Below are 15,743 nucleotides of genomic sequence, written 5' to 3' on the forward strand. Positions count from 1 at the left end.
TTTTTTTTTCTACACTAAATGTCCGCTTACATGTCAGTTGATCTTTAGCGTATATATGTAAAAAAGTTTTTTTCAAATGAAACTAAAGAGCGACAATACGATTTAAAATAAATTGAAATTATTTTGTATACGAGTATACTAGAGAGACTGCCCCTCCTCAATCTCCGCTGTTTACGCTGAAGTTTGTTGTACTTGGAACAACTTAGAAACTCTTTTTATTAAAATTCAACAGCTTTGTGTTTGAGCAGTAGTTTTTAAAGAATTGGGATCAAAAGTTTCATTTGGCGAAAAGAGCCGTAGTTGAAAAAGGGTAGGTCCCCCAAAATACTGAATAATTTCTGTTTATTTTAGTTATAATGACGCTCTTTATTCTTATTGAAAATAAACTTTTTTTTTATTTAAAATATGGCTGTTGTTAATAGCATATCCACGGTTATTCCCCAGGCCTAGCATGTTATTGTAAGATAGTACATATCCTAATTGTTCCTGGTACTATGAACCAGATCTTTGTCAGATTATCAGATTTCGCATTGACCAGCGGTGGTCCTAGGCCTAGTCAGGGGGCAGCAGTTCCCTCCAGTTTTCAGATATCTGACGTTGAACTCCTCTACTCCTCTAGATGTCAGCTATGTTTACAGGCCATTGTGGCCTTTTTTTTGGCCTGGTCAGCTGCTACCTCCTGATTTTCACATATCTGTCATTGAATTCTTTTATTCCTGTAGAATTACTCTAGATGTCAACTATGCTTACAGGCCACTGTGGCCTTTTTCTTTAGCTGATAAATGAAAGTTTACACAATTGTTTTTTAAATAAAGTTACCTACCCACCTCTTCTTTTAAAATTTAACACTTCTGTGGTATACCTTGCCCCGCCCCCAGATTATGAGGCCTAAAACTGCTAATGATAAGGAGTTAAAAAAAAAGGGATTTATATCAAATTACGTCAGCCTTAGCTTAAAATACCGCCGTTTTTATTTTATAAGATAGATAAAATGCGAATCATCATTTAATTCTACATCACTTTTTCGAAGGTTTTACTTTCGTGGGCTCAGAAACTGTTAAGGACATTTCAAATATCTCCCTGCTAGCGCCTCTAAGCACATTGTTCGGAAATATCTTTGTTTTTCTAGAAGTCTTAGGGTTAGGCTTCAGTGACAGTTGATTCTTGGATAAAAGACTCATAAAAGTGTTAGTAGCCATGGCCCCAACCACTGTATATACATCACTGTATATACATATATATATATATATATATATATATAATTTATTATATATATAATTTACATACAGTCACCTCAACCACAAAATCTCACGATTTGTGTGATGTTTTCTACAATTTTCACAAAGATAAAGGAATTCTTGTTTTTTCGGCAAAATCTGACGTTTCAAAGCAGAATACTACTCAACAGCTTCACAGTTCACACGATAGGGTCCATGACCTCCTGAACCCCTCACCCCTAACACACACACACCTGCACTCTGTGCTTATGGTCTTAAATAAATAATGTTCTGAAAGTAGCCATTATATTTTCAAAGCTTTAATATATTCTACATATTTTCCAAATTGTAGGGGGACATGGTTAAAGCTTCAAAAGCCTTAGTCTAACTAAGCCACTGGCCGTATTTTCTTTGATATCTTTAGGTTTGCACGGCGCTACTAATTACCTGGTTGTTTGACACCATAATATGTGCGTACAGTAACATAAATTCTTCCCAGTATAAAACGATCAATAATAAATTTCTTTTGAAAAAGTCGAAGTTTCTTTGGCTAGACATTGGATATTTATCAATACGTTTTTCCGTTTACTTTGATGTGACATATGATTCAAAGAAAAAAAAGAAGAACTATAAAGATTGAAGTTGCGTTGACTCTGAAAACCGGTCTTTCTTGTTGCTTTCTACATGGGTCAACGTCTTCGAGAAGACTCAAATGCTAATTTTTGATCTACCAAAGAAGGTTCAATTTTGATGGCATATTTTAAGACCAGCTACTCACAATTAAGGCTTTTTGAGGAAGTACAGCATAACGACTTGACTTGCATCCCTCAAATTACCAACAATTTGTTTTACTTATAATGACATATGAAGTGTCAAAATAGATTTTTCTATTGCATCGGATAGAAGCAGTCAGCAACCCTGAATTTTGATCATATGGAATATTTAGCAAATTTTAAAAGCCGAGTGCACTTGAATTTGTTTCTCATTTGCTTAGAAATCTAATTGTGTGGTTTGGGAACCGCAGTCACATCATTCATGAGCTAATTTTGATGGTTGGTTATTATTCTCAAAAAAGAATAGTAGCCTATTGCGTAAGCTTTGCTAATGAAATATAAATTGAGTAGTATTATACAATATTGACGGGGGGAGGCAAGTTTACAAGTTGCAAAGTCATAATACGGTTGCGAGACACAAATGTCGAATAAGAGTACCAGATGCTCATATAATTATTACCAGGATAACTATCAGTTTACTCAAATATGTGTAAAATATGTGTAATAAGCAATAACAACAAGAACAAAGCTCGAGAGATTATGACAACAGAGAGCTTACCCCATTGGTGTAGGCTTCACCGTGTCGTTCATGAGTTAATTTACGGTTAGTAACGCGCACTCATTATTGATGGTATTTTTTTAGTGTCTGTTTGCTTGTTTGTTATTTTGTTTTCTTTTTATCATTCATTTTCTTTGTTTTAGCGTTAATAGTTGATTTATTTCAGGAAATGCTTTTTGTGAGTTTAATTACTCAGTAAATTCATTCAACGCGCACTCATAAAATTACTTCTTTAAATCAATTATTCTTTAATTCTTCGAATCTGGACAGACCCAATGTGAGGAGAGGAGTTGCCATATACATCAAGTCAGCCTTGAAGGTAAATAACATTGACCTTTTCACAAGTGCCAATTATTTTTGGGTAGAGTCTATCCTGGTTGAATTGACAGTAGGGTCTGAAAAGTTTAGAATTGGCGTGATTTACCGTAGCCCTTCCTCCCCCAACTCCGAAGAATCATTTCAGTATGTGGCAAATATTATAAATGAAATGACAATATGTAACCCCAAAAATGTCATCATCGCAGGAGACTTTAACATGCCGGACACCAGGTGGGTCGATGGTTTAGGCTTTACTCTTCAAAACAACTATACCAATCCAACTCTTGAAGCCTTTGCTGATAACCTGCTGGTCCAGACAGTTGAGTTCCCTACCAGACATAGAGATCATCAAACTCCATCTCTCCTTGATCTCGTTCTGTCAAACAACCCCGAAAAAATTATGTCAACAGCAAACTTACCCCCCCTTGGAGCAAGCGACCATCTTTGTATCCTGAGTGCAATAATCTTGAATCGGATACCAACCAACAAAATCAAACGAACGTTTGTTGATTACAAGAAAATACGCCAGGACCTACAAGAGATTGAATGGGAAAACTCCTTGCAACAAGACACTGAAGCATCCTGGGAGCTTTTCAAGGACATACTACTGAGTCTTGAGTTGAAGCATACGAAAACTTACTTCTCAGAACGTCCCAGAACCCTTCCGTATATGTCACCACAGCTAAAAAAAGTCATTAATAAGAAAAAGAAAGCTTGGAAAAAGTATAAAAATTGTGAGAGTGCAGCCCATCTAGAGCAGTACAAAAAGGCCAGGAACAAACTGAGAAATGCGACCAGAAAAGCAACCATAAGATATGAGGAGTCGATAGCACTAGAGGCAAAAACCAATCCAAAAAAGTTTTGGAGATATGTCACTTCAAACAACCCAAGCCGCAGGTCGATCCATCATTTTACCTCCAGCGATGGAACCAAAATAACCGACCCATTGGTAATGGCAGATACCCTCAATCAATGCTTCTCGTCAAATTTCTCTAAAGACCCTGGATGCCCCCCACCGGATATGCCAACCACCCACATCAAACACCCTATGCCACCGATCCAGTTCACAGCTTGTGATACTTACAAGCGCCTAAAAACTTTGGACCCATCCAAGGCAAAGGGACCCGATGGCATCCATCCTAGGTTGCTGAAGGAGACCACAGCTGAAATAGCGGAACCCCTGACAAGAATATTCCAGATGTCAATAGCTTCCAAAACTATTCCCTCTGACTGGAAAACAGCAAATGTCATGCCAGTTTTCAAAAAAGGACAGAAAGATAAACCACAGAATTACAGACCCATCAGCCTGACTTCTGTCCCATCAAAAGTCATGGAAGGCGTCTTAAATGATGCAATCGTTGCACATCTGGAAACTAACAGCCTGTTATACGATGGACAACATGGTTTCAGGAAGGGTCGCTCTGTGGAGACAAACCTAATTCAATCATATGACATAATCACCAAGATGATTGAGGAAGGCCTTCCAGTTGACGTACTCTTGCTGGACCAAGCCAAAGCTTTCGAGAAGGTAGTACACTCGTACCTGGAAAGGAAACTAGAGTTCTATCAACTCCACCAAGATGTAAGGGAATGGATTATCCAGTTTCTCAAGGATAGAATACAGAGGGTGATGATGTATGATGAAGAGGGGAATCAAATCATGTCAAACCCAACTCCAGTGCTCAGCGGAGTTCCGCAAGGAACTAAACTGGGACCTACCCTCTTCAACATGTTCATCAATGACTCAGCCCAGTCAGTGCAAAATGACCTTAAACTGTTTGCAGACGACTCGAAATTGTTTGGCCCAGTCGCAAACAACCAACAGTGCGCAGCTCTGCAGGCAGATCTGCACACCCTCAACAACTGGTCCTCTTCCTGGTCCCTCGAGTTTAATGCTGAAAAGTGCAAAGTCCTACATCTTGGCCCTAAGAACCCAGGAATGACATATACAATGACAGATCGTACTGGGAAGCTCATAACTTTGGAAACTGTCACCGAAGAAAGAGACCTTGGGGTCATTGTTGATGACAAAATGAAATTCCATAGTCACAGCAAATACCTAGCTGCAAAAGGCAACAGGTCCCTTGGTCTCATCAGACGTAATATCACCAGTAGATCTCCCAGGACAATCAGGAAGCTATATACAGGACTGGTCAGACCGCAACTTGAGTACGGAGTCTCTCTTGCCGTTCCCCACTATGTCGTGGACAAGAAGATCCTTGAGAGCGTTCAGCGGAGGGCTACAAAACTACCAACCAAATGTAAGAACCTCTCGTACCCTGAACGCCTCAAGAAACTCAAGCTCCCAACCCTGACGTACAGGAGGAAACGCGGAGATGCAATCCTGACCCACAAGCTGCTGGAGAATGGTGTCACACCAGGGCTTTTTAATAAGTCGCTCTCTAGCCACACCCGGGGCCACACCAAGAAGCTCCAGCAACAAAGAAGCTCACGGAGAGAACGTTCCAACTTCTTCTCAACTCGTGCTGTTCCACTGTGGAATTCCCTTAGTGAAGAAACAGTTCAGTCCAAAACTGTTGACAACTTCAAAAAAGCAATTGACCGAGACTGGGCAGCGATGGAGTGGAAACTACACTGGGAGGCCAGTGGATCTACTCAACGGAACTAGACAACGCACTTCCACCTCCATCACTCAACCGGCGAATCTACAGGATGTTCACCCAACCTTATTCGCCGGCCAGTGCGATTTAAGGTAATTTAAGGTAAAACCACAGGGACAACGCCCACTTTGCATCTTGAATTAATTTTTCATAAGAATGAGACCGGATACTCGCGTGAATTTGTGTCAAAGGTTCTTCAGCAAACTTGCGGGAATTCTGCAAAGGAACGTTTCCAGGATTTTGTTCGAGGGGGAGGGGTTACAAAAAATATCAGAAATGTAATTTAATGCATTTTTCTTACGTTTTTACGAGTCAAACAAAAATTTTGAGGTGGGTTCAAACCCCCTAAGCCTTCCCCTGAAAACAGGTTTGTTGCTGTATGTTTTTCTTATTCCCTCCAGAATAATCATCAGATAATCTCTGCGGCTAAGCAGAGGTTAGAACAGGGGAAAGACTATTTTATCTTAATAGAACGCTTACTAGTTCGACCTTGTACGGGAATTAAATAAAGAAACAACAATTTTTTCAACTGAAAGTAAAGAGCAACATTAAAACTCAAAATAACTAGAAACTATTCCATAATTGAAAAGGTTGGCCCCCTCCTCAATACCTTGCTCTTTATCCTAAAGCTTTAAGTACTTAAAAAAAGCTTCCTTTTCTGATTAAACGGCCCTTGTGTTTCAGGAGCCGTTCTTAAAAAATTGGGACAAATAGTCAAACTTTAGCGCAAAAAAGCAAACTATAGAGGACGGGCAACCCCTTCATCCGGTTCAAAAATAGTTTTTTATTTAATTTCTGATCGTTTTTCAAATAATACAGGTAAATCTGAATCTCCTTCCATTAAAAGTTCCCTCCCCCACGGGAAACTACTCCGTCAAAATTTACTCCCACGCAAAATACACCCCCCTACCCGTAAAATCCCTTCCAGACAATTCCATCCTTGCTGGAAATCCCCCTCCCCCGTAAAATGTCTTGTGGACGATTCAGTCGGAAATATTCTCATTAATATAGTTTCATTTGAACAGAATTAAATTTTTAATCGTTTTCTCGGTCACTCCGGAAATCCCCTCTTCCGTGGACATTTTTTCCCTGAAATCTAAACATGCTGAAAACAGCCCCCGGAACATCTCTAAGTGCAAAATTGGGTTGGCAAATAGAAAGTAAGACAAATAAAAAGGATTTCGTATAGGAATTATGGCAAATCCCCCACTATAAAATTTCCCCTGGAAACTTCAACCCAGAAAATTTCCCTCTCCAAGGAAAATTATTCCAGTGGAAACCCCCCCCCCGCAGGAAATTTACCCCCTCCTCCGAAAAGTGTCTCTATACTTACTAATTATAAATAATAAACGTACACAAACGGGGAAGCTTCATGACTTAAAAACCTTCCCCCAGGGGTTGTGGAGGTCATGTTATGCCAAAGACATAGTTAATGGGCTTTTTAAATATCCTGAACAAAATGGCTGTCTCAAAATTTTGATCGTGAAACTTTAAAGAAAAATGGTGGTTGGAAGGGGGGCTAGCTGTCCTTCAATCTTATTGCTGACTTAAAAATGCCGCTAGAACTTTTAATTTCCGTTCGAATGAGCCCTTTCGAATGAGCCCAGATATTATAGGACTATTGGTGTGCTGTCATTACCTCTCGAAAAAAAATTAACACAACGTATCCGTGATCTTTCTTCTCGTAAAATTAGGGTTCTCGGATACACTGAATCATATGGTGTGCTTTTCATTGTTATTCCTTGACTTTTACGGGGTGTTTCACCTCTTTTTCGAAAATCCGGCAAATTTTCTCTGGCTTGTAGCTTTTGATGGGTAAACTTAAAATTAATGAATCTTATATATTTGGAACTAGCATAATAAGCCAACTCTTTTGATATATCTCTTGATATTAAAGATCTGTCTCTTAGAGTTTTACTCTCTATTGAGCCACGTCGCTCCTTACTTACAGTTCGTTACTATGAGCTATTTGATCCGGCAGAAGCACAATGCGAACAATTCTCTGTGAGATGGCGACAAAGGACAAGAAAGAACATGAATTACAGTTCTTGTTTTGTTTTTTTTTGGCAACTAAATGTACCCCTATTGACGAATCGAAAATAAAACGGGATTCCCATAATATGATTCGACTTTCCTTGGGTTTATTTTCCCTTAGAATTTAAATCAATTGCCTGATAGCAGCTGCAGAACAAGAATAACTTCGGGTTCTCTCCCGAATATTGGGTCCTCCGAGCCTCCGTAAAGTGTTATCGGATAAAAACGCAAGAATGCATAAAATGCTGAGCTGTTTGACTGGATGCACAATTTTTATCCATGATGCACCCCTGATAAATCTTCCGTATACCCTTCCCAAGGTCTAAATGGTACTTAAGCTCTGTTTGAATCATTGTGTATGGAGAAACAGTGGAAACACTGATAACCTTAGCTCTCAATAATTGACGATGCTAACGTCCGTTATTTTTCTAGTCTTCTTTGCTAATAAGGACATTTAGCATCAAAATGTCAAGAAATACATGAGACAATATGGAAGAGGTTTAGGACACTAGATGGAAGAGGCTTGACAAACTCACCGAGGAGGTATAAAAAATTTCTTTCAGCGTAGTGTGAGACCTTGCTTTTTACGCTAAAGCTTGTCATTTTGTCTTAATTCTTTAAGATCGATTTCTGAAACATAATGGCCCCCCAATTAGAATAATAAGCTTTGTTTTAAAATTCTATAGAAAAAACTTTAGCGTAAAGAGGCATGTCTTGATGAGGAGGCATCCCCTTTCATATATGTAATAATTTTTGTTCGTTTTAAGTTTTGATGCTGCTTCTTAATTTCAGTTGAAAAACTTGTTTAAAAAAATGTAATTTCTGATCGTTTTTAAATAATACCGAGTAATCCGGCTCTCCATTAAAAATTCCGGTACTTGTGTATTATACGCCACTCACTCAAGTTTACGATGCATAAAGCTAGAGAACAAACCGGTTTCTTCGTTAGTTTTTTTGTTACTTCAGAAACAAATTTTGGCTATATACAACCACTTTGGGGGAGGGGGGAGTATAGCCAGTTTGCACGCAAAATGTGTTAGGTACAATTATTTGCATATTATGAAGCAGGAATTGTTTTTTGACTTGAAATTGTCCAAATACTTTATCCCCCCCCCTTATGTGCAAATATATAGCCCAAATTATATATTTCTCGTCTATTCTGTCACTTGTCTTTGCTTTGTCTCATGCTAAGCTGAAAGAAATTAACAAAGAAACCAGTTTGTTCTCGAGTTTCAAAAAGCGTAAACTTGAGTGAGTGGCGTATTACAAAAGTACCAAAATGCCTTCCCCCTACGGAAAATAAAAAAAGACAAAACGCATGCAAAATTCTCAAATTTGGAAAGCCTTACTTCCACGGGAGGTATTTTCCGGGGGTATTTTATGAGGGGGAAGGGCATTTCCCCGTTTGTATGTGTGTGTTTGTGTGGGGGGGGGCACTGGGGGTATTTTCCGTGGTGGGTGTTTTCCAGGGGGGCAAACGCCAGGGTATTTTCAGTGGGAGACGGACACCGAGGGGGGTATTTTCTGGGGATTGGGGAGTAAACACCGGGGGGGGGGGGTTAACGCCGACCACCTCTAGTTATACTGATAGCTAACGCTTTAGTGCAAACTGAGTTTGCTTAAGTTTTTAAAGAAAATTCTGATTGTATATTAAAATTTATCGATACCCTGGACTGTGAAAGACCACTGAGAATCTTATAACAGTCTTTTAGTTTATATAGACTACATATCAAATTTTCTGCCCCTAAGAGAACCTCCTGTTCTTTTGAGGTCGGTGTTTTTTTTTCTGTAAAATGCTAGTTTTTAGAATTATACAGATATTGGGGGATATCACGGTTGAGCTGATTTGAGTTAGTTTTGAAGAAGTATCGGTACTTCCGTATTAGCCAGTACACAGTCGAGAAGTTTTCTGAATATACGATCTAAGAAAATCGGTGTCATAGCAACAATGACAAAAGACGGATGACAGAATGCATTGAAATTGCATAGCTTGGGCTCTATTTTGGCATATTAGGGGGTGGGGGAGAGTTAGGTTACTTTAATCTCACCCCCCCCCCCTATTGTGCAAATAAATAGCCCAAATTATATTGTTATATAAACTAAAGTATCATATTTTCATCATGTTCTGGTATATTTCATTAGGATTAACCTAGCTTCACTTTTCGAGTGTGTAACTAGCAAGAAATACCGATGCATCTTTTGGAATCTGTGAAGCAATAACTTTCTTCGGTTTAAATTCTAACTTAGCTCTTTTGTAAGATTAACTTTTTTCAAATCATTTTAACAAAAGAAGAATTTTCGAAATATGATTTCCAATGATTTTTTTCCATTTCTCAAAGAATTAAGAAGTAGGTTTGATTTTTATGCGCCAAGATATCTGAAAAGATTTATCATTCAACTTACCGTTGTTCCCATAATCCAGCTTACTTCCACAAGCCTGATGAACAACTAAAAATCACCCACATCAGTTTGACTAATAAAGAACTTGACTCGATCAAGTAGTTCTAAAAAACATCTTCAAAACCAGTTTCAAAAATTGTATAAGTAAGATTTTTTGCAAATCATGAAGCCAGGATGTAGCTAAGCGACTCTTAGAGCTTGTTTAGTGTTCTAAAATTAATCGAATTTATGGTTTTGATGTCCCACAAAGCAAGAGCGCCTGACCTGCGAAATTAGATTAATTTCAGAACAGTAAATATAGCTCAATATAACTAGCTCAATACAAAATTTGTCTCAATTTCTTGCGCTAAAATGGCATCAGTCAATGAATTGAAATTTATCCTGCTATTCTGAATATTAGGCCTTTTTTGAAGGAGAACTTTCTATACCGAACACTGGGGCCTGTCATACCATTCAATTATTTTATTTATCACACACTTTCGAACTTAAATTCTACCGTATTTCAATTCTTAAGTTTTTTTCTCTTCCCACTTCATTAAATTCTAATTGATTTTTTCCCGTATTTGAAGATTTGGTCTTTTTTTTAAGAAGAACTTCCTGCTTTGTTTTGTCTGAAAGTTATGACTAGGTCTTTACTGAGCTAAGTCTCTTAGACTTTTATAGGTGTGTCTTGTCTGAAACATATGCTTAAACTTCTCATTTAAAGGTTGAGACAGCCTTTCAATATTCTTGACTAAGAAACTATATCAGAAAGTAGAAACAAAAAAACTAAATTCTAAGTGTTAAATCTAAAAAGTTAAATTCATCAAACTGAATTAAAAAAAAGTAAAATCAGAACAATTAATTAAAAAAAAAGTAAAACTCGTTATATTGAAATACTAAAATACCAAAAAATGAAACTATTATTTTTAGAAAAGCCGTTTTTACCCCCTACCAGCGATCTACTGCGGTGGGGAGTAGTCGTGTCTCACTGCTTTTTGTGACATGCGTATCCCACCATTCCTGTGACATTCCTATCCCTTCTTTTTGTGACATCCCTATCCCACTATTACTGTGAAATACCTATCCCTGCTTTTTGTGACATCCCTATCGCACCATTCCATGACAGCCAGCAGGTCCTTGTTTTGTAATAGGGAATGTTTCCTAAGAGATACGGGTGTTACGTCATAGAGAATGTTTTCTAAAAGACGCAGTTGTCTGTTACGTCATTGTGTATGTTTCCTAAACGATGCATGCATTAATTACTTTATAGTTTCTCTGATTGTTTAAAAAACCCACGAGGGCCAGGGCTTCTTTACTTCAGGACTTCTTTGGTTGCTACGTCAAAGAGATTGCTTGTTACATAATAGAGAGTCTTTAAAAACCTACGAAGACTTGCCAAATCGTGATTTCTATAGTTTTGACATAATGGGGATTGGGTTTTACCTTATAATTTTTTTATTCTTTTAAAACCTTCAGAAGTCCCAGCCAAATCAGGATTTCTTTGATTGTTACATAATAGGGCTGGGTGTGAACTAATAGAGAGTTTTTTAAAACTTGCAATGGTCCTCCCTCATGTAAGGGCACGGTCCTTACATCTTGCCAATGCTTTATGCTTTACAGCCATTTTGTCTCGGCAAACAATAGATATTTGCCACCATTTTCCATGACCAGAATCATTATAAATATTTACTGACTTCATGGAACAAAGGTTTGTTAGTAAGCAATTTGTATCTCATTATTTCCAGGAAACCGAAATATCAAGTGATCCGCTATTATTCTAAAGGGAACCAAGTAATTCCCATTGTCTCTGGGAGGTATAAAAATGGGCACTAGAATGCAATTCCCGTCAGTCTTGTGTAAGATCTTGAGAGTGATGAGCCAATATTTTTGAAAACAAATATAACTCAAAGATATCAACAGGTAAGCCTCTCTACCTTTATACCCCCGCCCCACACCAAAAAAGGTGTGCATATCAAATTTGAGCTGATGTAACTCCCTATATTAGATAAAAAAGTAAAATCCTGGCCCCACCACTCATAAAAAGTTTTATTGAAGGTATAATAACCTTATTTTCTTGCAAAATTCAGTCTCATATTAAGCTGCTTTAAAGCATATTCTATCAGGTTAGTAAAAAAGACATAAGCAGGTACGCTGGGTTAAACCGTTAATGATAGCTTCCATCATATAAAGGCTTAGTTTCTACAGAACAGTTGTTATTGTGATAATTGCACAGGGGGAGTATCCTTGCCACCTGCTAAATTTGACACTTAGATATTACAAGCGAACCACAAGGGATTATTCCAATTACGAAAAATGGCGTAAATATTCAAAGAGAAAAAACATATTTACCCTCACTAAAAGATTTAGACGGCTGAATAATACAAAATTTGTTAAAGCTTTTTTTACTTTTCTTTAAAAAAGTTTCTTATATCTTCGTGGACCGTGAAAACTATTTGTAAGCATAAATAATTACATATAAAATCGACAATTAAATTTGAAGATCAGTTTACGATAGGTTTCTGACAATGACAATGACAATTCTATAAGTTTTATTTTCTCACTTCAAGGAAAATAAGATTTTATTTCCTTTTAAGGAATTTTCAGAGCGAGAAGCTCCCCCTAAAAGAAGGCGAGGATTATTCAATAAGATGAGAACTCGGCCTTCTTAAGACCTTTGGGCCCTTCAAGACTTTCAGTAATCGTGTTTGGCAAGAATCTCACCCCTTTTGCCCTCTATGAGCAAAATAGCGAAATCACCAGAGCTTCAAGACCTGTGTCCCATGGCAGTGAAGAAGCTGCCCCATCGGGACCTGCATTCCGCCTGAAAACCCATAATGTGGGGCCTTCTGTCCTCCTGCAAGATGGAGCTGTCAATCTTAAAAAAAATTTCATCTTTTTTCATAAAACTTATAAGGAGCTTAACGATAAAAAGTGGGTGGTATATTCAGTAATGACTCCGTCTATTGAATCGGTGAAACACCGGGTATGGCTATTTTATGACCCTGCCAAAGATTCTGGTTCATTTAAACATTTGTTTCGAATTTCATATGTTAGTCAGGTTTAAAATTAGGGTAAAAATTTTAATAAAAGGAAGACATGTTATTATTGTCCAAGGTGTTTATATAGATTCTACATGGAATTAAAATCAAAACAATGCTTGAAGCACTGCAAGCGTCATGGATACCAGTCCGTCGAGACACTTTAGGGTGACAACCCCATCTTGTGGTTTAAAATTTTTCATAATTCTCTCGTGCAGAGTGACAAGGTTGCATGGGATATCGAGGCCAAACACATGGATGCGTGCGATTTGTCAAACTCGAATCGTGTTAAAAACATGAAGCCATTGCAGTCTTTTATGCCCAGACGCAAATAGACCCGAGTAATTCCATGCAGTTGGTAGAGATATTTGAGACACTTGGTGGGTTTGGATGTGTAGGCACAGCTATGGTTGCACTTATTAAAACAGACAATAAGTAAATTTCACTACTGCGTAGTGTAAACTGTCCAATGACTCTATCACCAGAAGACAAGTTGGCAATTAAAAATTAAGATATGTGTTGGATATGTAAGAAAAAAAGTTGCTGAGGTTAGTGAGGAAATGTAACTCCGTAACCATGATTATTTAAGCAATCCAATTTTATCACGAGGGAGTAACTTTTGTGGACTGGCACATAAATCTTGTATTGTAAACGTTAAACAGTAATACTTTCTACCGGTTTATTTGCACAATTCCAACTTCGATTTGAAATTCATAGTATCAGGGTTGGTAAATTTGGAGAAAGGTGAAATTGTAGATGGCGCATGGGCAGATGGATCTTTTTCATACAATATCATCTAAGAAGCCAAAACCATCTAAGAAGTTGCTGCTCTAAGAATTCAAATGGAAAACATGAAAACAATAACATGTACTTAAGAAAATTCCTTTTTTACATTCCTTTAGTTTTTCCCTAAATCTGTAAACGCAAAATTATTTTAAACTCCTATTACATGCGTTAACACTTTTGCAGATAGTTCAAGGTGTATATGGTGCATGGGTAGATGTGTCTTTTCTATATAATATCAGACCAAAATCATCTGAGAAGCTGCTGCTCATAGAGTTTAAGTGAAAAATACAAATAAGTAATAACACCTACTTTAACAAAACCTGTTTTTTAGATTCCTATAGTTTTTTTCAAAATCTCTAAGTCAACTCATTCATGTAGAGAAAAGCAATTATTCTAATAGTTTCTCCTTTATCAAACAGCCCTTTGCAGATGATGAAACGTATGATTTATTGACGTATAAGGGCACATATCTGTATGATTACTACAGCCCAACCTCGAATACCTGAGGAAAAATTGTCACCCATCAAAGCTTTTTATGACTCACTTCATGATTTTGAACGCACCACTGCCAACTATGAATTTTCTAATCAAGAGAGGGTGTAAAACTGGAAAGATTACTGTCAATTGTACCCGGGAAGTGATGCATTGACATTGTTGGATATTGTCCGTAAGAACACGGAGAAATTTACGAGGAATTTGGGTTGGATTTGGGGTATTGTTTTTCAACTCCTCCTCTGGCAATGGATTTTATTCTTAAAATCAGTAATGCGAAAATAAGTCTGATCACCGACGTCGATCAGCACTTATTTAAAGAGAGATATATGTGGGGAAGTTACGTTTTTCACGGAAATCGCATCCTGGAAACTGACCAAACTGGATGAAGCACCAAGTAAAAATTCGAATGCGGTTTTCCTGGATATTAAATCCCTTTATCCGCCAGTAACCCCTTATTTCTCTTTGCCGTATGGGAAATACAAACGGCTGGACAATCCTTCTGCTCCAAATTTCTCTGACATTTCCACTGTTGAGGAGAATGGACCACAAGGATAGTTTTTCGAAGTTGACTGTGAAATACCAGTTGAACGTCATGATTCGGTAAAGGATTTTGTTTTCCTGTGCAAAAACAGATCGGTGCCCAAGGATTTGTTGAGTACCTATAATTTAACTTTGGTAGACGATGGGGGTATGCACTGGACACCTTAAAAACAAATGCTTATTGACAACCTTAATCCGAAACAGAATACTGTTGTATATCACGTTCTTTTGTGATGGATGCTGGCCAACGCTTTTAAGGTCACAAAGATTCATAGAGCCCTCCTGTTTTATCATAAGCACTACATGAAGACGCTTATTGACATCTTTGTCAGTAAACGATCCGAGGCAAAGACGAAAGTTGAAAAGAAATCTTTAAACTTATTTTAAATTCAAGCTTCGGTAAGATGTGTTATAGCGCAAAAGGAGTTGTTATTACGTTGTGACCGACTCAAAAGGATGTGCCCGAATTATTGCAGATCCATATTTCACATTCATAGACTTAAATATTCTCCTTTAATATAAAAAAGCGTAATTTTTAAATAAAAACATTGCCGCCGGCAGTGCCACATCAGAAATTTCGAAATATCTCAAGTTTGATTTTTTATAATGTGTGTAAGCCCTAATGGCAGGGAGAGGGACAAGCTCAACTTTTTTTACAGGGATGCTGATTCATTATTGTTAAAAGTTAAAATAGAAAATTCATTAGACGATTTCAAAAACGGTACGCATATTAGCTCTCGAGTGGACTAAACCAACTGAGACGTGTCCATTAACCAGAGTTAGTGAAGCGCCTTGGCCGAAATAAGTGTTGTTTTTAAAATCTGAGACGGGGAGCAACCTAATATCCAAAGCTTTGCTTGCAGATCTGAAGATGTACTGTGTGAAAATGCACAATGAGTATATCAAAAAGTCAAAAAGGGGTGCCTTCAGACTGTGTAAAGAAAATTTTTGATATGAGGGTTTATAGGAACTGTATAGAA

The 15,743-nt window shown here is 37.7% G+C and overlaps 1 protein-coding gene across 1 annotated transcript in view; it reads right to left on the reverse strand.

The window, feature by feature from the left end:
• LOC136040207 (uncharacterized protein PF3D7_1120600-like) overlaps positions 1-10,053 on the reverse strand; it is a gene marked incomplete at its 3' end in the record, with an annotated part of 32,085 nt that extends 22,032 nt beyond the window's left edge. Inside the window, 1 exon segment of the mRNA XM_065724378.1 lies at positions 9,926-10,053. Within this exon segment, the coding sequence (XP_065580450.1) occupies positions 9,926-9,937 (12 nt within the window).
• Positions 10,054-15,743: the final 5,690 nt, after the last annotated feature.

This window comes from Artemia franciscana, chromosome 2, assembly GCF_032884065.1.
Source record: "Artemia franciscana chromosome 2, ASM3288406v1, whole genome shotgun sequence".
In the NCBI taxonomy this organism is placed as follows: domain Eukaryota; kingdom Metazoa; phylum Arthropoda; class Branchiopoda; order Anostraca; family Artemiidae; genus Artemia; species Artemia franciscana.